General features: G+C 38.8%; 1 protein-coding gene across 1 annotated transcript in view; it reads left to right on the forward strand.

Moving 5' to 3' along the window:
* ARMC3 (armadillo repeat containing 3) overlaps positions 1-22,707 on the forward strand; it is a 102,187-nt gene extending 79,480 nt beyond the window's left edge. Inside the window, exons 14-19 of the mRNA XM_067703484.1 lie at positions 1,551-1,648; positions 2,326-2,427; positions 2,821-2,937; positions 16,234-16,434; positions 18,261-18,423; positions 22,446-22,707. Coding sequence (XP_067559585.1) covers positions 1,551-1,648; positions 2,326-2,427; positions 2,821-2,937; positions 16,234-16,434; positions 18,261-18,423; positions 22,446-22,655 — 891 coding nt within the window. The 3' untranslated portion in view covers positions 22,656-22,707. The remainder of the gene's footprint in view (positions 1-1,550; positions 1,649-2,325; positions 2,428-2,820; positions 2,938-16,233; positions 16,435-18,260; positions 18,424-22,445) is intronic.
* Positions 22,708-24,539: the final 1,832 nt, after the last annotated feature.

The following is a 24,539-nucleotide window of genomic DNA, read 5'->3' on the forward strand; positions in this document are numbered from 1 at the left end:
TGGGTGGGCAGGACCTCAGGAACCGGGGTGAGCAGGGCTGGTAGCAGAAACCCGCTTGGACAAATTTGGTTCAAAGAAGCAGAGGAGACAGGGCCATAAAAGAATCACAGCTAAGCTGTATTTGCAGGAAACACTGTATCGTGGTAACAGAATTAGAGACATGTTGAATAACCAAAACTGCTAGCCTAAAACTTTTTCTCTTCCTTCTGCTTCTGCCAGCCACTGCCACCACCATACCCTCCATAACAGATACACACAAACCACCGAGAAATTACTGCTCTCGTTCAATGATGAGTAATTTTAAAAGAACAGGTGCCACATTATTAGCATAAAGATGCTTTAAGAAAAATGAGGAAAAGAGCAGAAAAACCACCAAAGAGCACTTACCAGAGCACTTATCTGTTGCCATGGAACAGATAAAACTGTGACAAAATATATTTGTTCATGAGTTTTTTAAAAAAAAAAAGTAATGAGACAATGTCCTTATGAAGGAGAACTCGCTGATTTACTCTAAATATTAAGTTTCTAATATTTCAGGCTTTAAATGTGTCAGTGAACAAAAGAGACAAAGATCTCTACTCCCATGGTACCAGTGAGAGGAAACAGACAATAAACAATAAATCTCACCAATACATTCTATCACGTGATAGAAATGATAAGCGCTGCAGTGGGTGGGGAGGAGGATAAAGGGGCTTAGGACACTGGAGTTGATGTGGTCAGGTAGCCCCACTAAAAGGGTAATATCTGAACAAAAAATTTGAAGGAGGTGAAGGACTTCTTAGCCTTGGGGATAGTGGGGAAGGAGCTTTCTAGATGGAGGAAAGAGCTAGTGCAGAAACCGTGAGTGGTTGGCACACTCAAGGAACAGCAAAGTCGGTGTAGCTAGAACTGAGTCAACTAGGGGTGGAATAACAGACCAAATCAGAGCAGGTAAGAGCAAGCAGCTCATGGAAGTCTTGTAGACCACTGGAAGGATTTGGGCCTTTACTCTGAATGAAGTGGGAAAACACGTCAGGGTTCTGGGCAGAAGAATGACACGCTCTGTCTTACTTTAAAAGAACCATGAAAAGTATCTTGGATGAGAGAATGATCTATTACTTGATTGGAAAAAGAGCTCACAGGGTGATCTGGCCTAACCCTCTTCACCAGGTTGACAAAATTGCTAGTATAGGGCTTTGTCTAGCTTGTTGTTAGTTATCCTCACAACATTTTTAGTGATCTGTTTAGTAATTAGTTACTCTTACAGATGATAAGCTCTTCCTTATGTATATGGATAGATTTTCAAACTCAAATACTTCCAGGGCCAAGCTGATAATTATGGTATGAAACAGTTGAGTATCAAGTTACAGAGACTGGGGTGGGGGGAGGGGGAATTGGAGGGTGTATCTTGCCCAAAGCTATCCACAAGCTTCAGTTTCCTATTTTTAAGTGTATGTGTGTGTGTGTGAAATTAGATACCTCAAACAGTTAAGAACCTATTCTATCAGTATTCATTAAAAAAATATATAATGCATGCAGATATTACTCTTCAATTCTTAAATTATCTACAGATAAATCCTGGCACCAAACTTTTGCCTTTGAAGGATCTCTGCTTACAAGAACCAAGTGACCGACGTGCTATACTCTTAGTTAACAGTAAATGTGATGCGTGAGTCTTTGCGGGGAGGAGGAATGAAGGGAAGCAAATAATTTTTTTGTTTGTCCATCATCATGTGAATACATAAAGGTTCCCAGTATGGTATCTTTTCTTACTTCCTGTATCTAGCAGCACCATGAAAGTAAACACTGGTCCATAAACTCATAGCCTGACATAGTAAAGAACACAGAATAGTCACCACTGTGGTTTTTCCTTTGACTCCATGTTACCAGTCAATTCCATGGGTATTTCTGCAATCAGGGCTTCTTACCCTTCTGGCAACATGAAGTAACTGAAGGAAGTATAAACAGATAGGAGCAAACCAAGATGAATTATGTTTACAAATCTCCAGAACTAAATCCAGGAATACCACTGCTGCCCAATATTTTTTTTTTTTTGCCCAATATTTTTAATAAAATAAGGAGAAAATAGTAGAGCTAAAATGAAAGCTTCAACAGCCATTAAAATGGTCTTGTATTCCTATATATCTATATAATACATTTTATGTGACACATTTTATAAAACTATTTCTAGTTCTAGCTCATGAAAAGGTTTATAATATTCATTTTATCTTATTTTAAACTCTCCTTTTTGCTTTTAAAATAATGTGTCACTGTTAAAAGTAGGACAAAGTCAATATTGACAAATTATTTTAATTTGTACATAATTTCAAATATGTAAAATTTTAGTTCTCCAACTCCATCTATGGAAGATAAGTCATCAGACGTTGGTTATGGACGAAGTATTTCTTCTTCATCTTCTTTAAGAAGAGCAAGTAAAGAAAAGACCAAGTAAGAAAATGATGTTTTGTCTACACTCAAATAATTCTCTCCCTTAATTTGAGAGTAAAATAGAAATTCAGATTTTAGGTTTTGGCAACTTAAATTTTAGTCTTCTCACAGTCACACAATTTCAGGATGAAAGCCAGGAAACCTGGTTTGACATTCTGTCTTCTGTGAACCCAGAGTGAGATCTTGAGCCCCTGACTCAGTGTCCATGATCAGGCTTAGTGTCCTTATTTGTAGATGGAATAATGCCTGGTGCCCTGCTTCTTCTCGGTGACTGGGATCAAAACATATAATGGAAGTGAAAATGCCTTATAAATTATAAAATGCCTTGCAAATGTAGTGCATTGCTATTTTCTGTATGATTGAAATTGGTTGTGGTGTTTTTCAAATGACAAGAGAAAACAGTTATCATTTTAGTGCTGGATTTGGATCTCCCACCGAAGAGAAATCAGAACCTACTTCGGGACGAAATACTGCTCTTAGCAAAAGCGCCACTAAAGAGAAAGGATCCAGGTAGAAACCTCCTTACTGTATTCTTCTCCTAACTGTAATCCTGTCAAGTTTTAATTACCCACAGAGTTGGTGAAAGGGAGGGGTGGCTTTTAACTAGGAAGCTCTTCTTATGGAATCAGATGTAGCACTAAACAGGACTCATGAAGTATAATTAAAATTACTTTTATTTGTGTCCCTTGTTGTCTCTTTAAAACTTACCCAGAGGGAATTTCTTCTCCTGCCTCTGGGTGAGAACTCAGGGTACTTTGCTCACTGTAAAGTCCTACAGTCACTTTAATGCAGAGACAACGGAAACAGCAGTCTCCAGTCAGCCCTTTAAAAGTCCAACCACGTGTAGGAATCAACTTAAAATGAACTTTTCTGCCCCCCACCCCCACCCCGTGGCTGCCTCAGCAGCTGATGAGCAGCACTGGCTGCACCGTAAGCCTCCCTCGTCCCTGCCTCTTGCTTCCACATCCCCTCCCCGTCTTGCCCATGGAAACCCCTGACCCTTCAGGAAGCAATGAGAAGAGGAAAGGGAAATGGGACCACATTCTGAATTTGGCTGGAACCATTATAATGTGGTTCCACGCTTTTTAGGCCTGGCATATTTTAAAACACTGTCTACATGTTTACATATTTTTAAACATATTCTTTCTCTTGTCAGCGTTTTCCTGGATTCTTCAAAAAACCACTCAGACCTCCTGCCCCGCTCCATGACCTGTCAATTATTGTTGACTTAAGCCCTTGAAAAACACTGGGGTGCTGGAGGCTATTTGGCACACATGTATATAATTGAGCATCTACCTTCTAAACCGAGACTGTCTCCTAAGGTCTCCTAAGGAGTGGTCTGCCCTCCTCCACAGACCTCGGAGCTGTGTATGTTCTATTTCTGACTTTATTTTCTCCTGTCAGTCTCTGTTGCTCACTGTTCTGATCTCTGCTTCTGATCATCCCTCATCCTCTCTGCCCTCCTGCCCCTCCTCACCTCTTCCCTTCCCTTCCCCTCCTCACTTGGCTTCTCTTGTTCCTCCTCCCCTGGACTGAGAGTGCCTTGAGGACAAGAACATGCTCGGACTCGAATAATTTCTCTTTTCATCGCCAGCACTTAGCACGGCGCTTGGCTGGCATACATAAGGCATTTGTGTTTATTCAAGAGAACAGAAATCTCAACTTTTTGCAGGAAAAGGTTATTTTCAACAAGATCCACACTTATAAACTGTGTCTCTTGAGCAAATAGGTTACCTTCTCTTTGGCTGAGTTCACTTACCCGTAAAATGCAAAACAAAACAAAACTGTAGTTTGGGGCTTCCCTGGTGGCGCAGTGGTTGAGAGTCCGCCTGCCGATGTAGAGAACACGGGTTCGTGCCCCGGTCCGGGAAGATCCCACATGCCGCGGAGCGGCTGGGCCCGTGAGCCATGGCCGCTGAGCCTGCGCGTCCGGAGCCTGTGCTCCACAACAGGAGAGGCCGCAACAGTGAGAGGCCCGCGTACCACAAGAAAACCAAAAACCTGTAGTCTGTTCCTCACAGTGTCTTGAGAAGATTAAATAAGTTAATGAATGAAAAGGGCTTAGAGCAGGGCCTGGCCCAGAGTAAACATTCAACAAATGTTAGTACTATTGGATGAAACAGTTGCAGGGAGCCCAAACCCACTCCAGCCTTGCAGGGATGCAGAAGAATCCCCAGAATCCAGCGCACGACAGGAGCTGGGAGTAAAGTAGATAAACCGTTAGTCTTCTTGTCTCTCTCCCTCTCTCTTTTTCTCTCTCCACCTGCACAGTGTCTGTTTACAATTGCTTTGTTACCTTCCTTGACTTTCTTTTGGTTGCCACCTCACCCATAACAGTAGCTTATATGTGACTTTGACTTGCCATGGGACCAAATCTGGGCCCAATTCCAAGGCAGTCTTTCAGTTCTAAAGCCCAACAATAATCAAGTACAATCTGCGTCTCTTGTGTGTATTTGTGGGGGAGACCATCTTATCTTCACATGCTTGACAGGACAAGGCTGGCTCTGAGGCAGGTGTCTCCCTGTGGTCTCCTGAACTCCTCAGCTTCCTGGGGAAGAATCCACCTGGCTTATTTAAGTGATCAGTGTGTCCAGGCTCTTTCCCCTTCTCAGCCCTTGGTCCACTGGGGGATAGATTGGTCATAATCTCGTTGTCCTGTTGTTTATCTTTTGGTCAACCTTTCTTGTCTTGTGACTGTTAAAGACCCCTGGACATAGAGTAAAATATTTTAACTCTACTCATCTGAAAATGTCATGGAGAATGTTTAATGTTGACCAAAAAGATACTGAGCAATACTGACAAAGAATAATGAGACATCTAGAACCACAAAGCAGCTGAATTTCTGAAAGGGAGAGGAGAGATGGGAGACAAGTCAGTCAACTGTGTGTGAGGTACCAGACAAGGAAAGTGAAAGTGCGGACTTCTTTTTCCTGATGAATATTATTACCATATACCATGTAAATTAAAATCATTGAGCAACAGGCTCTCATTAGGTGACCAGCCACCATCTTATTTCTGTTTTCGAAGGTTTTAATTGCACTTTCTTTTATGGCATAGCACTCAAAGGAGAGGTGATTAATTTATATTTTGTTTATCCAGACACCTTCTTGATACTTCCCTAGGCTTCACAGAAACCAACATGTGTAATGCTCTCTAAAGCTTTTCCTTGTAAAGACCATTCTCCTTACAATAAACACTTACTATACCCATTTGTGAAAGGAATTACAAGTTCTATCTATACCATATTTTTTATTGAGACTAGTTTTCATAAATATTTAAGTTGATTGCACATGAGTTTATTATACACACTTAAAAGTGTGTTTTTCTGTCCCCAAATAGGAGGATATGAAATACATATCCTTCCAGTCTGTTCATCTTTGGAGACTTTTAGATCTTTACAACATATACTTTAACATTTCTGCTACTTAGGTCATCTTGATCCCACCACAATGACTTCCTAAAACATTTTTGTTTTTAAAATGATTTTCCTCAGAAAACTGGACAGCCACATGCATAAGAATGAAAGTAGACCACTATCTTATACCATAAACAAAAATTAACTCAAAATGTGAGACCTGAAGCCATAAAACTCCTAGAAGAAAACTTAGATGATAAGCTGTTTACTTCAGTCTTGGCAATCGATTTTTGGATCTGACTCCAAAAGCAAAGACAACAAAAGCAAAAAATAAATAACTGGGACTACATCAAACTAAAAAGCTTCTGCACAGCAAAGGAAACCACCAACAAAATGAAAAGACAACCTACTGAATGCGAGAAAATATTTGCAAATCATATATCCAATAAAAGGTTAATATCCAAAATATAAGAATTCATAAAACTCAGTAGCAAAACAAAGCAATCTGATTTTTAAAGGGCAGAGGATCTGAATAGACATTTTTTCAAAAAAAGACATGCAGATGGCTAACAGGCACAAAAAAAGATGCTCAACATCACTAATCATCAGGGAAATGCAAATCAATACCACAATGAGATATCACCTCACACCTGGTAGACTGGCTATCAGGAAGACAAGAGATAGCAAGTTTCGGCCAGCATGTGGAGAAAGGAGAACCCTCGTGCACTGTCGATGGGAATGTAAATTGGTGCAGGCTTTATGGAAAACAGTATGGAGGTTCCTCAAAACATTAAAACTTAAAATGATCCAGCAATTCCCCCTCTGGGTATTTATCTGATGAAAATGAAAGCACTAATTTGAAAATTTTCTACACCCCCACATTCATTGCAGCATTATTTAACACAGCCAAGATATGGAAACAACCTAAGTGTCCATCAGTGGATGACTGGACAAAGAAGAAGTGGTATATGTATACGATAGAATACCACCAGCCATAAAAAAGAATGAAATCTTGCCATCTGAGACAACATGGATGGACCTTGAAGGAATTATGCTAAGCAAAGTATCAGACAGAGAAAGACAAATATTGTACAATTTCACTTATATGTGGAATCTAAAAAACAAAACAAATGAACAAACAAAACAAAATCATAGATAAAGAGAATAGAATGGTGGTTGCCAGAGGGAAGGGGGGTTGAGTGGGCGAAATGGGTGAAGGGGGTCAAGAGGTCAAACTTCCAGTTATAAAATAAAGTCATGGGAATGTAATGTACAGCATGGTGACTACAGTCAATAATATAGAGCATATTTAAATGTTGCCAAGAGAGTGAATCCTAAAAGTTCACTTTGTATGGTGACGGATGGTAACTAGACTTACTCTGGCGGTCCGTTCACAATGTATAGAAATATCGAATCATTGTGTTGTACACCTGAAACCAACATAATGTTACATGTTAATTATACCTCAATTTAAAAATTTAACTAAAATTTAAAAAATAGAAGAATTTCTCTCAAACCCTCTTTTTACCCATACCTTACCTTTTTTTTTTCCCTTCCCTTAAATCTTGACTTCAAAAGTCTTCCAAAAACACATATTGTCTCTTGGTAACATTTAAATACCTTCTGACCTTCTTTTCTTGAATTTATTCATTCATTCAACAAATATTTACTGAGCACTTAGATGCCAGGAATTATTCTAGTATTAGAAGTATAGCACTGAACAAATACCTCTGCCCTAATAGAACTTACATCCTAGTGGAACAAACAAAATAAACTACACACACACACATCACACATCTCACACACACACACACACACACACACACACACACGATGTACCTTCCTAAGACCAGAATAAATCATATCTCCACTTTGTACAATACTCCCTTCTCATCCTTTTGGAATAGATTGGGTAGAACAGGACACCTAACTGGAATAGATTTTGTTCAGTGTTGAACTGCTTGAGTTTCTAATTTTTATTCCTTGTGGAATTTATTGAATGCTACATGGTATTGTGATTATTTTTCACATACCAAAATCTTCTCACCTAAATTGAAACCACAAGTGGGCCGGATTCATGACTTACATCTCTCCCACCAGCTCTGCCCTATAATTGATACATTCAAATAGTTGGCACTTCCCTGGTGGTGCAGTGGTTAAGAATCTGCCTGCCAATGCAGGGGACATGGGTTTGAGCCCTGGTCCGGGAAGATCCCACATGCCGTGAAGCAACTAAGCCCATGCGCCACAACTACTGAGCCTGCACTCCAGAGCCTGTGAGCCACAACTACTGAAGCCCACGGGCCTAGAGCCCACGCTCCACAACAAAGAGAAGCCACCACAATGAGAACATAGAAAATATCCTTATTGTTTTGGGTTCTCACAGTAAATCTCTGTTCTCTGAGGTAGTTTTGCTAAAGTTTCTGCAAGAAAGCTAGAATTTGTTATATCTTTAATCATAAATTGATGTTCTTTCTGGAGATTAATTTTACAGGAGTTAATTTTGTAATTTCCAAGCTCTTGTTTCCATGTTTATCTAGAAATGAAATTCATTTAAGTACTGAAGACCTTATTTATACCACTTGGCAGCCTTCATGGGAAAGAAGTCCAAGTGAAATACTTCTATTTATAGCAGCAGGAAATTACAATTCAGGGGTTCCCATAAATTATCTCTTTTTAATCACTCAGTCAGTTTCCCTCTGATGCGCTTAGCCCAGGGTACTGGACGTCATCTTCTCACACCAAACGATTCTTCTCACTTCAGGCAGCATGCTCAGGGAGAACTACACCTGCTTTGTTTCATAGGTGGCTCTGAGTAATCACAGGGTCGAGATCTCCAATCTTACAAAGCTACCCTGTAATTTTAGAAAACAGGTAAACCTATTTATGCTTTCTTGACATTCTAATTGACCTTCCCAGGATTAGTTCCTAATTTACTAACATCTGACTATGCACTGTAAGGTGTTCAGTTTATTTATCTTACAAAAAAGGAAAAGGGTTAAGATGATATAGCTGGAAAGTAGTCATTTTTGCTTGGAGATTTTATCACAATATATCGTTAGTGCATTTAATGCATGATTAGACTCTTTCCTCGGCTGTAGTAAATAGAATATTGGATTAGAAAATATAAAACTTTTTTTTTTTAGTATTTGTTATGATTATAGAGTTTTGTGTGATTCTCCAATAGCAGCTGATTGGATTATTTTTGTATTTTTTTCTCTAAATTAAAGGGAAAACTCAAATGGACTTCAGTTGATCCTCCTCCCACACCATGCTTCAAATAATACTTAAAGATAATTCCCACCCCTAATTTACTGCTAGTGGAACAGAATGCTCCATACTTGTAAATACATAATTTAGGAGATTTACCTGCCTACACCAGCCTAGTCCCATTTTGGGGCTTTCAAATATATAATCACAGCTAAGATTTATTATAGCAAAAGATACAATGCAAGATCAGCAGGCAAAAGATACACATAAGAAAAGGCTGAAAGAAGTCACACACAGGCTTCCTAGTCCTCCCTCTGTCTCTGCTAGCATAGCAGAGATTGCTCCACCCAAGAAAGCCCACCTGAGTCATGGGATCCAGACTTCATAAAGGTGTAAATTCCAATTACCTATAGGGAAACACCAATTTGAATGATAGTAGATTTCTCTCAGACCAGAAGGAAATGGCACACCATTTTTCAAGTGCTAAAAGAATCAACCATGTGTTCTCTATCTGATGAATCTATCCTTCAGCAATAAAGAGGGAGAAATAAAGACATTCCCAGATGGGGGAAGACAATTTACTGCTAGCTGGCCTACCCTTACAGACTGGCTAGCTAAAGGAAGTTCTTCCAACGAAAAGAAAATAATGAAAGAATCTGGAAGGATCAGGAAGAAAGAAGGAAGAGCTGAAATATGGGTATATACAATAGACTATTTCCTCATGAGCTTTATACATCATATTTGATGATTGAAACAAAAATTATAAAAACATCTGATACTCAAGACGATGGTATTTAAAACTGGAGACAGTAAAGAGACCTCCATGGGTGTGAGGTTTCCATATTTCCCTCAAAGTGGTAAAACATGGATACCAGCAGACTGTGATAACCAATATATGTATATTATAATACCTACAGTAACCACTACAAACCAATACAAAGAACTACACTCAAAAGCAATGTAAATAAATCAAGATGGATAAATAAAAATGTTCAAGTAACCCACAGGAAGGCAAGAAAAGAAAAACAAAGGAAAAGAGCCAATCAAAAGGCAGAGATTGGCAGAGTGGATTAAAAAGTTATGATTCAACTATATGCTGTTTAAAGAAACTCAAATGTATTGATATAGGTGGGTTGAAAATGAAAGGATGGAAGAAGATACCATGTAAACATTAATTTTTTAAAAAACAGGAATGGTTTTTTAAATATGTATTAAGGCAGACTTCAGAGCAAAGAAAAATTCTAGAGAGAAAGAGGGACATTACATATGATAAAATGAATCAATCCATGAAGAAGATATAATGATCCAATGTATATGCACCAAACAACAGAGCCTCAAAATACATGAGGCAAAAACTGATAGAGCAGAAAGGAGAAATAGAAAAATCCAAAATTATAGCTGGGGACTTCGACATGCCCCTCTGAGCAACTGATAGAACTACTTGACCTAAAATCAGCAAGGATATAAACGAGTTGAACAACACCAGAAATAAATAGGATTTAATTGACATATTATGGAACATTCCATCACCAGCAACAGAATACACATTTTTTCAGCTGCACTTGGAACATTTACAATACCCTGGGTCATAAAACAAGGCTCAGCAAATTTAAAATAATTGAAATCATACAGATTATATTCTCTGACCATAATAGAATCAAACTAGAAATTAATGACAGAAAGACAAGAAGAAAATCTTTAAGCATATGGAAATTGAATAATACACTTCTAAATAATCTCTGGGACAAAAGGAAGCCTCAAAGGACTTAAAATATACAAAGAACTGAATGAAAATGAAAATACAACTCAAAATTTGTGGGATGCAGCCAAAGCAATGCTGAGAGGGAGATTTACTTTACTAAAATGTATTAGATAGAGAGGTCATAAATCAATAATCTAACCTCAAGAATCTAGAAAAATAAACTTAATAAAATTAGAAGGAAGAAACTAATAAAAACAGAAATCAATGAAATTTAAAACAGAAAAACAGCAGAGAAAGTCAATGAAATCAAAAGCTGGTTCTTTAAAAATGTCAATAACTGTGTCAACAGTACTATGAGAACTTTAATTCAGCACCTTAAATGAAATGGACCAATTCATCAAAAACTGCAAACTATCAAAACTCACCAAAGATGGAACAGATGCCAAAATCATCATTTAACTATTAAAGAAGTTGATTTCATAAAACCCTTCCAAAAGAGAAATCTCCTGACCCAGATGATTTCATTAGTGAATTCTGCCAAATATTTCTAGAATTAACACCAACTCTAAACAATCTTTTCAAGAAAATAGAAAAGAGAATGTTTCCCAACTCATGTTATGATACCAGCATTATCCTAATGTCAATACCAGAAAAGGACATTATAAGAAAATTACAGCTCAAAATCCATCATGAAAAAAAAAAATCCATCATGAACATAGATGAAAAAAAACCTTTCTGAAATATTAGCACATCAAAGCAATATATAAAGAGAATAAATAATTCATCTCAGAGTTTATCCCAGGAATGCAAGGCTGGTTCAATATTTGAAAATCACTCAATGTAATCCATATTAACAGTATAAAGAACAAAAAGCACATAATCATATTAATTGATGCAGAAAATCAGTTGACAAAATTCAACATCTATTCATGATAAAAACTAAAACTGTCAGCAAAATAGGAAGAATATAAGGGAACTTCCTCAGCCTGATAAAAGGCATCCACAAAAATTACCATACTTAATGGTGAAAGACTGGATGCTTTCCTGCAAAGATCATGAACAAGACAAGTGAGGAGAGAAAAACTGTTCCTATTTGCAGACAACATGATTGTCTAAACAGAAAATCCTTAAGGAATCCACTTAAAAACAAACAAAACTCTTAGAACTAATAGGTGAGTTTAGCAACATGTCAGGATATAAGTTCAACACAGAAAAATCAATTATATTTTTATATACCAGCTATGAAAAATTGAAAACCAAAAACTTTTAATACCATTTTAATAGGGCTGAAAAATGAAATATGAAATTAAAGCGAAAGAAAATGAAACAAAACATGTATAGAACTTATATACTGAGAACTGTAAAACACAAAGGAAATCAAAGAATCACTAAATATGTGAAAGGATATACCATGTTCACGTGTTGGAAAACTCAACATAGTGAAAATGTCAGTTTTCCCTGAGTCGATCTAGATTTGATACAATTCTATCAAAATTCCAGCAGCATTTTTGGTAGACAGAAATATGCTAATTCTAAAACTTTTATGGAAAGGGAAATAAATTATAATAGTGAAAAATCATTTTGAAAAAGAATAAAATTGAATCATTCTACCTGATTTTATGACTTACTGTAAAGCTACAGTAACCAAAATAGTTTGGTATTGATGAAGGGATAGACCGGGACATGAATGAACAGAATAGAGTCCAATAATAGATGACAGAAGCATGGTCAATGGATTTTTTAATTGAAAATATTATGATATAATTGTAAATTCACATGCTATTGTAAGAAATAACACAGAGTGAGCCCATATACCCCTAACCCAGTTTCCCCCAATGATAACATTTTCAAAACTATAGTACAATATCACAACCAGGATAATGACGAATACAATCCAATGGTTTTATTCAGGTTCCCCCAGTTTTACTCCTACGTGTGTGTGTCTGTGTGTATATTAACTTCTATACAATTTTCTCACATGGGTAGGTTCATGTTAAGATAATCAATAGTTCTATCACCACAAGGATCATTCATGTCTAACTGCTCAGCACCATTTGTTGAAAAGTCTATACTTCTCCCATTGAATTGCTTTTGCACCTTTGTTAAAAATAACTGAGCATATTTGTGTGGGTCTGGGTCTTCTGTTACATTAATCTGTGTGTCTGTCCCTCCACCAGTATCATTCCATCTGGATTACTGTAGCTACACAGTAAGATCTGATATCAAGCAAAGTGATTCTTCCCACTTTATCCTTCTTTGTCAAGTTTGATTTAGCTATTCTAGCACCTGTGCCTTTCCATATAAATCTTAGAATAAGATATTCTATTCTACAAAAAAACTTTCCTTGGATTTTGATAGGAATTACATTAAACCTAGAGATCATTTGGGGAGAATTACATCTTTAATATGTTGCATCTTTAAATCTATGGACACAGGATGTCTCATCATGTATTTACGCCTTCTTTGATTGCTTTTGACAGCACTTTTTAATATTCAGCACACAAATCCTACACGTTTTTTAGAAGTTTATACCTAAGGATTTAATTTTCTTGGCATAATTGTAAGTGCTCCAAATTTTTTTTTGGTTTTTAATTTTGGTTTCCACCTGTTCATTGTAACTATATAGAAACATAATTGATTTTGTATGTTGTTCTTATATCTTCAGATCTTGATGAACTCAATTCTTAGTTCTGGGAGTTTTTTCAGTAGATTCTTTGGGATTTTCTACATAGGCAATCACGTCATCTGCTTTGTCTTTAGTTTTCAATAATTTGATTTCAACGTGTCTGGAGTGGATTTCTTTGGGTGTACCTTATTGACATTCACTGAATTTCTTTTTTTTAAATAAATATTTATTTATTTATTTATTTTTGGCTGTGTTGGGTCTTCATTGCTGCACGTTGGCTTTCTCTAGTTGCAGTGAGCAGGGGCTAGTCTTCGTTGCAGTGCGTGGGCTTCTCCTTGCGGTGGCTTCTGTTGTTGCGGAGCATGGGCTCTAGGCATGCAGGCTTCAGTAGTTGTGGCACACGGGCTCAGTAGTTGTGGCTCAAGGGCTCTAGAGCACAGGCTCAGTAGTTGTGGTGTACGGGCTTAGTTGCTCCGCGGCATGTGGGATCTTCCCAGACCAGGGCTCGAATCTGTGTCCCCTGCATTAGCAGGCAGATTCTTTTTATTTTTTTTGGTGCATGGGCCGGGAAACGAACCTGCAGGCAGATTCTTAACCACTGTGCCACCAGGGAAGTCCCTGAAATTCTAGACTATGTAGATTTATGTCTTTAACCAAATTGAGGAAACCATTTCAGCCTTAATTTATTCAATTTTTTTTTCTGTGCTTCATTCTTTCTCCTCTTCTTCTGAGTCTACGATGACACCAATATTAGCTCTTATTTATTGCACCACAAGTCCCTGAGACTCTGTCAGTTGCTTTTTCAATCTTTTGTTGTCCAGATTGGATCATTTTTATTGATTTATCTTCAAGTTCATAGACTGTTTCTTCTGTTATCTCCATTCTGCTATTAAACCTATTCAGGGAATTGTGTTTTTTAAGTTTTGGTTATTGTATTTTTCAGCTGCAAATTCTATTTTTTTATCTTCTATTTCTTTCTAAGACTTTCTAACTCCCTGGTCATTTCAAGAGTGTTTGACCTACTTGTTGGAACAGTTTACAGCTGAGTCATCTCAGCACTGATGTGTTTTGATTGTCTTTTCCCATACGAGGTGAGATTTTCCTGGTTCTTCATATGTTGAGTAATTATATAGATTGTGATATTATGTTATGAGTCCTTCAGTTCTTATTTATGGGTCTTACACTTATGCTAAGAAGAATGTTTCTTTTGTGTGTGTGTTTTAGCAATCAATTGGCCCAGATGCTTTCAGTCTTCAAATTTCAACCAGTGTTTTGTGGGTTGTCATTCCACCATTAGTCCCATTTTCAAAGGCTTTGTGGTGCTATTTGGATCAGCCCTGCACGTGTACCAAATAGTGTCCAGTATGGGACTTGGGCGGTAGTTTATACCATAGTTCCATCTTCAAAATCTACGTATGTGCCGTTTAGGATCAGAACTATGCACACACAGCTTGGAAGTAAGCCTAGGAATATATAAACAATTTTATAGGGTTGCTTTCCTGAGCTCCTCCCTCTCCATGATCTCCCTTGTCTTTTTTGGTTCCTTGGAGCTTCCCTTTTGGTCCTCAAGCCAAAAAACCCTTTATTTGCCCTGCGCTGCTACGCTCTTGCCATGACTGCATCCATGTCCACAGCCAAACAGCAGGAGGACTGAGCAAGTATAAGGCAGTTTTAGACTCTTAGGGACCTTAATGTCACCGCTGCCACCACCGTCACAAGCTTCCTTAGAAGATGGGGTACAAGATAATAGATAAAAATAAGAAAAAAAAATTAAAAAAAAGGGTTTTCCTCCACTGTCTCTCTTTCCTGCTTCTCAATCGGGCTTTTCCTTGGGCTCTCTCTGTGCTGATGCCCACTTCCAGACTTGGGACTATGTTTAGTTCAGCTTAGAGAATAGTGGAGGAAAATTAAAATATAAGCTCACCGTCAGTTCCGTAGTCATTCAAATGTCAGTCTTCTCTGATCTTCCTGCTGTGAATTATTTTTCAGAGTTTTCAAATAGCTATTGCATGCACCCTGTCCAGGTTTTATGACTGTATTCAGTAGGAGACACAGGGTGAAGTGTGCTTACTCCCTGTTACCTGGAATGAGAACCCCTGTCATTGTTTTGTTCCACTCATGAGAGAATTAGTAAGATATTAATACTGGTTCAAAGATCATTTGAGAATATATGCATTTCTATCCAATTTAATTAAGGAATGTTAGAAAAAGATTTTAACCTTTGGGAGTATCTTTTCCATTGAAGAGAAATAATTTGCATCTCTACTAAACAAAAATCTATATGTTAACTAGTAACTTCTCTAAGTCTGGAAATTTTCATTAAGAGTATCTTTTAATTAAACAGTATCTTTACTGTTTACTAAGTACATTCTATTTACCCTAAGTACAGAACTAAATACGTTTCCCTAGATAAACTTTGCATGAATCTTTGCCCCTGCATGACATGAAAATTCCATGCCATCCTTATTTTGTTTTTGTCTTTTTCCATGTTTTGGATAATTGTTCTTAAAAGTGGGATCCAAATTCTTCTTGCAGAAGGTCTCAACTGAAGCAAGAGATGATATACGACTGGCATAGACTCTCTGAGGAGGCAACCTATTTTTTCCCAATTCCATAAATATTTATTACATACCTACAATGTACCAAATATCTTGATAAGCAATGGTACAGAAAAGCAATGATTTTCATAATATATATCAGTCGTGTAGTAATCTCTTGAAAAATAATTTCTCCGGCAAAATATAGAGACTATAAAGCTCTATCTTTGTCGTGGAAAATTTGAAAACTCTGTATGGTATTGTTGTTGAGGTATATATAAAATACTATATTTCTGCAATGCTCTTCAGATCAACTCAGAGCACAGTTAGTGCTTATTCACTCTGTGATATTGATTGCTATTGTTTACTCTCTAAGGAAAGGCAGAGTAAAAAAAGAAGAGGAAAAAGTGAAGGAGGAGGAAGAGGTTGCAGTAGCACCAAAACTGACTGGAGACGGAAGTCCTGATAAAGAATGGCTCCCTCCCTCTGATCCTGACTTCTGTGTTTATGTGTATGAAGTGACCAGATCCATACTTCCCATCACCAGTATAAAGGAACAGGTTGAGGTTCTTGCAAAGTAAGTGTCTATATATACATACACATTTTCAATTTCTGAAAAATGTTTTTGATGTTACTGATTTGCACTTTTTAGCCAATTTTCAAACAACTACACCATAATAAAACCAAACTTGTATAGCACCCTGCCTCTGACTCTGAAGCAGAAACACAATGAATTGGATATAAATCCTCCATTTCTATTTTAGATCATATTTCTGCCAAGAATCAGAGCTAGGAGCTGGAAATTACTTAAAGAAAAATGCCTAGGTCATTTTCTCCAGCTAAACCAGGAAAAGCATCTTTCAGGGTGATCCTAAAGAAGTTATGAATGAAGGAATCCTATTTTGAATTATTTGTAAACTCACAAGTTGTTTTCTAATACAAATAGCCATCCCTTATTTTTATGTTATATGTCTGATATTTTGTGTTTCATGTTGCTCCAAAGTGGAATTGTGGGTATTCTAAGAGATGGTTCGGCATGCTGTATAAGCTAAGTGAGGTCGCCTCCTAAACGAGAGCATTTAATCTGATTCCTCTAAGAGAAGGCTGAGAACCTGACTTTATGACTGACAGGAAACCTCTAGAAATGGAGGCTTGCCTTCATGACTGACACCAGCCAGTCGTGAGCTCCTGGCTTGTGCAACAGCTGCAATCTCCATGGGAGCTTGTACCTTCTCCAAATAGAAGTGAATTGCAGGCACCAAACCTGGATGTGACAACTGCAAGAAACACAGCCGCCAGATCACTGACTTCTTGTCAGGCGACTCTGGAAGAGAGCGTTTTTGGCTACCGAAGTTTTCCTTGGTGTCCTTGAGAAATGATGACTCAAGCAGAAATCTGACTTAGCTCATTTCAACACTTGTCAAATTTCCTCATGCTTTGTTCCTATCAGAAATAGTTTTCATCATTCCCAAATAATTGTTTTCTTAACCTGAACCCACACCAAGAGAGCAATACAGAGATGTGTCCCCATGCCTTTGGCTCCTAGAGGCTGTTACAGGACATCTGGCTGGCACTGAGGGTCAGTTTTCTGCCTAATCCTTTCTCTTGGTTTTCACCATTGTTCTTCTTCACTTGGTTCCACGTACAGCAAGAGGAAGTTCTTTCTTTACAATGGGCAATCCTGCCTTTAGTCCATGATGTAGCAGCCTCAGCTGACAGAGGATTTTTGCAGGTGTGCTTACTGACATCTTCAGTGAGAGCCTAATCTTAGGAGAAACTCACAGGCAAAGTACACCCCCGCACCTCACCTCCTCACCTAACTGTTAGTAATTTTTCCCTTTTTGCCTCTTCCTGTCTCCTCTAACCTCAGTGTTACATAAATGCCATGTCTTTCTCTAAATTAAAAAAAAATGATAAAATTTAAAAGAAAAGGATGATAAAACTTGAAAAGATTTTTGAACCTCAGGGTTCACAATGGTCCTATATGTTTGTCTTTGTCTCTGAGTTTAAATTCCTTAAAAGAAGGACCACATGTCAAGACAATGCCTTGGATTTCAGATTCAAACATTTGAAAATACTTTCCAAGATTAAGATAACATTTAAAAACTGTGTTGATACAAACGTAGTGTGATATTGATTTGTATCTTGCTATACATATTGGGAAAATTAGCATTCATTTCCTTCTTCCTGCTGAATGAAATGTTAGAATTTCAGTTTATGTAAGATAGTTTAAATATAGTAAGCATAATGTTAACTTATAGTAAATACATTTTTTAAAGTAAAGCAAACAAAAATCAGACGGAAAGTATCTTTTACAAGTATAATTACACAGATATTTATACTCAAAGCATCCAAAGTGAGATATTAAACTTGACTGATTAAATCTCACTGTAATTGACACAGGTACGTGGCAGAAAAAATGGGCGGTAAAATTCCAAAAGAAAAACTACATGATTTCAGCTGGGAACTTCATATAAGTGAACTAAAGTTTCAACTTAAATCCAATGTTGTACCAATTGGACTGATCAAAAAAGGAATCTTCTACCATCGAGCTTTGCTTTTCAAGGTATTTAAGATGTTTTGCTCATCTCCCACTAGGTAAAAATGTTTTGTCTGTATCATTGTGGAGTAAGCCAGTTGCTAACAATTAACTGGATGATATTAATCCTATCATTTAGATGTACTTACATTTGGCATGTATATGTATGTGTATATATACATACACACACGTATATTCACCAGACTATTGGAAACATATTCATTCAATATTTATCATACACCTACTCTAGGCCAGGGCCTCTTCCAAGGTCTGGGAATATACAGATACTAAAGTGACAGTCTCGGGACTTCCCTGGTGGTGCAGTGGTTAAGAATCTGCCTGCCAATGCAGGGGACACGAGTTCGAGCCCTGGTCCGGGAAGATCCCACATGCCCCAGAGCAACTAAGCCTGTGTGCCACAGCTACCGAGCCTGCGCTCTAGAGCCCACGACCCACAACTACTGAGCCCAAGTGCCACAACTATTGAAGCCCACGCACCACAGCTACTGAAGCCCACGCACCCACAGCCCCTGCTCTGCAACAAGAGAAGCCACCGCAGTGAGAAGCCCACGCACCACTATGAAGACCCAAGGCAGCCAAAAATAAATAAATAAATAATTTTTTATAAATAAATAAATAAATAAAGTGACAGTCTCTGCATTCAAGGGGGACCTAAGCCAGACTTGCGGGTTCTCAGGTGACGTCAGGGAAAGTTTCAAGGGAGGAAGTGATATGTGGCCTCAGAATTAGAGGCTACATAGGATTTCAGCAGGTAAACAAGGAAAACAAGGGTGTTCTAAACAATACAAATATTTATTTAAAATAACATGTATGAGAGTCAGTGGTCCATTTGAGGGATGTAGAGTAGTTGGTCTGGATCCAGAAGCGGGGAGCGGTTGGATAAGGCTAAAGCACCAGACAGTAAAGCACCATGTGAGTTTGTACTTGACCTTAAAATCTGTGAGTAACCACCGAAAGTTAAGGGGAAAGTGATTTTGAAAGACCACTCAGGCAACAGAATGTGGAATGAACTAGAACGGGGGAAAGACTGGAGATGGGAAGACCAACTGGAAGGTCACTGAAGCAAGAAGTACAGGTGCCTGATACTAAAGCCATGGTGGAGGCTGTGAACGAGAGGTGAGTTTGGCAGGAGATATAGAAGATAAAACTGAAAGGAGCTGTTGACTGCCTAGCGGTGGCGTGAGAGACTGCATGAGAAGAAGAAAATGATTTCCAGGATTTGGGCAGGGTAACTGGAAATGATGGCATCATTCACAGAGATGTGGACACTGGGGCAGGATTAGGTTTAAGGGAGGGGGTGATCTTTTTTCCTCCATTGTGTCCAGTGTCTGGAGTATAATAGGAGCTGAGAAAATTGTTTCAGAGCCATAGACTTAAATGTATAAACTTCCTACCCTCTCCTGAATACCTATAAACCTCATTGCATCTTACCTCCAGTTCCAAGCCAATTCTGTTTATAATCCAAATGCCAGTCTTTCCTATTTCCTTGGATTTCTTGCTCTATCAATTCCTCTCTCCCATCTTAAATCTCTTTCTCTCTACTAGCTGTTTTACCTTTAAAATCTAAACTTAAGTCCAAAACATTTAAAGAGAAAACATAAATCTTTTCTCATTATATCTACAACTACTCCTATAAGCGCCTATCACCATGACCACCATCATTTTGAACTTATGTGCCAGGCACTTAATAAATATAATTGTGAAGAGTCTCAGATATGCCAAACGTTGAAATTACTACCTTTGTTTTAAAGATAAGAAAATTGATACTTAGAGAAGGAATTTACCCAAGGACAACCAGAGATACAGCTGGAATTTGAACCCATGCCTATCTGAGCCAAAACCTACCATACTGCTTCTATCTGAAGATAATTCTCATTCCCAGCCAAAATTCTGAGTCTTCTCAACTCCTAGTCACTCCTTGACCTCAGTTTCATCCTCAACTCCCTGCAGTCTGGCCCTTGTTCCCTCCCAAGAAGGATCACAGTGATCTGTTTTCTGTCTTGCTTGATACATCAAAGAATTTGTCACTGATCCTTCTCTTTCTTTAACACCACTTTCTTTAGTAACTTCTGTCCTCTCTTGCCATTTCATCTCAGTCTCCTTTGGAGACCTCTTTTCCTCCACCCTTGCTTAAATGTTGGGGTCCTGACCCAGAACTCAAGGTTCTGTCCCAGGCTCTTCTCTTTTCTCCCTTTACATACTTCGTTTGGTGAGGTCATCCTCCTACATCACCTTAAATACGACTTACATGTCTCAGGTTTCTAGATCATTTCCTCTCTCCCACAAGCCGCTCCTGATTCCAGGTCTATCTGTCTGTTTACCCTGTAGCTAGCTGCCCTTGTGTGTCTTGTAGGAACTGCATTAGTCTTCTCAGGCCACTATAACCAAGTACCACAGATGGGGTGGCTTAAACAATAAAGTTATTTCTCACTGTTCTGGAGGCTGAGAAGTCCAAGATCAAGGTGTCAGGAGATTCAGTGTCTGGTGAGAGCCCACTTCTTGGTCGGCGGTTGCCGCTTTCGTACCGTATCCTTATATTTCAGAGTGGGGGGAGGGCCCTTCCTCCTCTTATAAGGGCACAATTCCCATCGTGGGGGCTTCACCCTCATGACTGCCTCTTAAGGGACCCACCTTCAGAAAGAAAACAGGAATCTCAAGGGGAAACATTTCAGTTCACAACGTTACAGCAGACTGAATTCATTACCCTCACACCTCACCTGAGTCATGCAGTTAATCACCCAGGTCTTGCCTACCACTGAATCCTGAACACCAACACTCACTGGTAAACGTGTTATCCTTCTATTCCTCCCAAAAGCGTTCACTCCCCCTACATAAACTCTTCATCTCCCCGTTTTCTTCCGGCTCCTTTCCTCCATGGAAGCCTAGATAAATCGTCCACAGACCGTGTAACCTGCTCACTGATTTCCTTCGTCTTCGTGCCCCCATCCTTCTGCCCCTCCACCTTGCCTGCCCACACTGGACCAATCCGACTGCCTGCCCTTCCCACAATGACACTTGGGCTGCAGAACGCGACAGTGGGATGTGCCACAGCCAATTCAGGATCCAAGGTGGTGGATGTACGTGCTGCCTGGCCATCTTTTCCAGCTCCTGGCCACAGGCTTTTCCTGTTTTCCTCAGCAGCTGTGCCCCACATCTGCCTTCTTTCCTAAGCCTTTTCATCTTCACCTCTTCCTATATGCAGATGACCTTGTTTCCCACTTCACAAAGAAAATAGATACTTCCAGATTCAACTCAGCTGAGGTTAAGAACTCAGACTCTGGGAACTCCCTGGTGGTCCAGTGGTTAGGACTTGGCGTGCTCACTGCTGGAGCCCTGGGTTCAATTCCTGGTCGGGGAACTGAGATCCCACAAGCCAGCTCTCTTATCCACTATGATGTGGCTAGGAAGTTTCCAGATTATTTAAAAAGTGCTTTTAAAATCAGGACAAATTGAAGAGACAGCTTCCGAGGAACATACGCAACCCCTGAGGACAGGGCATCAGGCAGCCCAAAAAGGACCAACCGCTCACAGTTCTGCCCCCCCCCCACCCCCGGCTCCAAAACACCTGTCTACACCACACAGAACAAATGGGCTAGAAACAGGTTCCTGCCATTCCAGTCCTGCCATTCAATCCCACTGCATATCACACCCAAGGAGCAGCCCAGGAGCATGGAAAGATTGATAGATGCACTAGAGCTGAAAGCCTGTGGAACAGCTTTTCTCCAGTTACGTTATCAATCTTGTGCTGATACAATGCAGCGCAACTGCCTGAAAAATGTCCCTTCCCAGCAGGACCTACACAGATTTTGAGTCCACAGAATCTTGAGCAACAGGGGAACTTATCACATTTTACCAACTCCTATCTCAACACTCCACCTTTTTTCCAGCCTCCTTTCTAAGCACTTTGTTGTTGTTGTTCTGCAAGAGTGTATATTTCACCTTCGACCAAGGTGGGTCTTTCAACCAAGGCTTTTTCTCTGCCCCTCCCCCTCCTCCCTCTTGGTTGATCTCGCGTTTTCTCCCCACAGGCTCTGGCTGACAGAATTGGCATCGGCTGCTCTCTGGTTCGCGGGGAGTACGGCAGAGCCTGGAATGAAGTCAAGCTGATGAATGAATCCCGAAAGGGGGTGATTGGGGCTCTCCCTCCCCCAGAAACTTACATAGTTGACCTCATGTTCCACCCAGGGGCACTGATAAAGTTAAGAAGCCGAGAGGCAGATCTTTACAGATTTCTCTAAACTTCCAAATGAACACAAAAGGTGTTCAAACAAGAAATCCATTATATACCCTTTCTATGAAGTTCACTGGTAGATTTTATCAGTATTTCTTTAAATAAAAATATTAGAAATGCTCTCCTTGTGTAGAAATGAGGTCACTAGGATTGGACTTGGTCGTGCTTCTGAGTTCAGGCTTTTGGCAAGCATTCAGTCTGATGAGATCAGATTACACTTGTGTAAAGCTTATTATTCTCGAAATTAATCCACCCCGCTGTTTCCTAAGGAGCATCTCTGCCCTTTGGGAATCATGTGTAAAAGCACCCAGCTACTGTTCCCAGCACAGTGCCCTATGACTGTCATTCTTCATGTTCCGGATGCTCCAGGAAGACTTGGTTAAATCAAGTCCATGGTTTGTTGTGTCTTCAGTCGCCTTGTCTCACTCCCATAAAGTAAGATTATTGATATTTTGAATATTTGTAGATCTATTTTAGTATCACAAATTCCTTTCTAAAATTTTTTGTTCATATTTTCCCAAATTTATCATTAAGAACACTGTTTAGTATACTTCACTGAACTAAAAATATTTCTAAAAACTATTTCCATACACTGCACTTGTCTATATTGACTTGGAAACATACCTTCATTTAAAAACAATTCTGATTTGCTCTTTGCACATTTGAATGCTGGGTCACAAAAATGTGACTTCAAATTTACATGACTTAAAAGTTCTTTTCTGGAAAATTCTGAAATCTAAGTATAAAGTAAATCTTTGCTGAGGAATTGTGTTTTCAGTATTGAGCACAAAATGGGGAGCAAGCACCCATTTCAAATGGCAAGAGGAAATGAATCTCATGAAGTATACATTTTCTTAGCCAGGCTTTAAGTCTAAAGTTGACCCATCTAATCATTTTGCTAGAAGGTTTTCAAAAGTGAGTTTGATTTTAGAAATTAAGGTGAAGATTATTCTGTATGAACCAATGTGTAATTTCAAAGAATGTGTAATTATTTCAATATAAAGTTCCTTACATCAAATGGTGTGGTAATTATATTTATCACCCAGTTTCATGAAGAGAGCACAGATTATAGGATACATATCCGTCTAAGCATTTCCAAGTCTCTCTCGATCCAGAAAGCATTCAAAGTGGATTAAAAAGATATATAAGATGTAAAAGATAAAAATAAATGAAAAACAGGCATAAGTGTAGGAAAGAAAGTTTGACAAGGCCAGGAACAAGCTTAGAATTCAAAACGCAGTCCATGAATATCCTGCGTATTTGTTAGAGGTAAGTGAAAATTTGACTCAAAACTTTCTAGCAGCCAGTGCAGAGGGGAATGCTATCAGTTACATGATTGGTAATAGGGTCCACTAGATAAAAGCACAAAACGGCTTCCCAAGAGGAACAAAGACCAGGGGAATTCTTCTTTGGGAGCTTCATACAGACGACAAATGCAATACAGAAAATAACATCTTTGAGAAACAACCTCCTGGCAAGTTCTGGAAATAGTTTTCACAGGCCAATGGCCAAAACATCAAAATGGAATGAGGGAAAAGTTCCATGCAGAGCCACTAAGATGTTGTTCAGGTAGACACCACATTTTTTAGTCTGGTGCAGACCAAAGAGACTTTTTTTTTTTCATCTTAGAGATGATTTTTTGTATAGTGTCTCTCTCGCTTAGGTTCTAGGTAATAATTGCCCTCCACTTTTAGCAAGTACACATCAGATTGCACATGTATTATTTCCTTCTCAAAGAATCAGCATTGTCAGTCATGGAAAATAGAAGCTCAAAATACTATGTCAAATCAAATGGATATTGACTTTTCCTTTTTATTGACATGAAGTTCTTTAAATAGTCACATTTCTCAGCAAGATTTCCCCATACTATCCCTCCACCAAAGGCAATAAT

Source organism: Pseudorca crassidens, chromosome 1 (assembly GCF_039906515.1).
Source record: "Pseudorca crassidens isolate mPseCra1 chromosome 1, mPseCra1.hap1, whole genome shotgun sequence".
NCBI lineage: Eukaryota > Metazoa > Chordata > Mammalia > Artiodactyla > Delphinidae > Pseudorca > Pseudorca crassidens.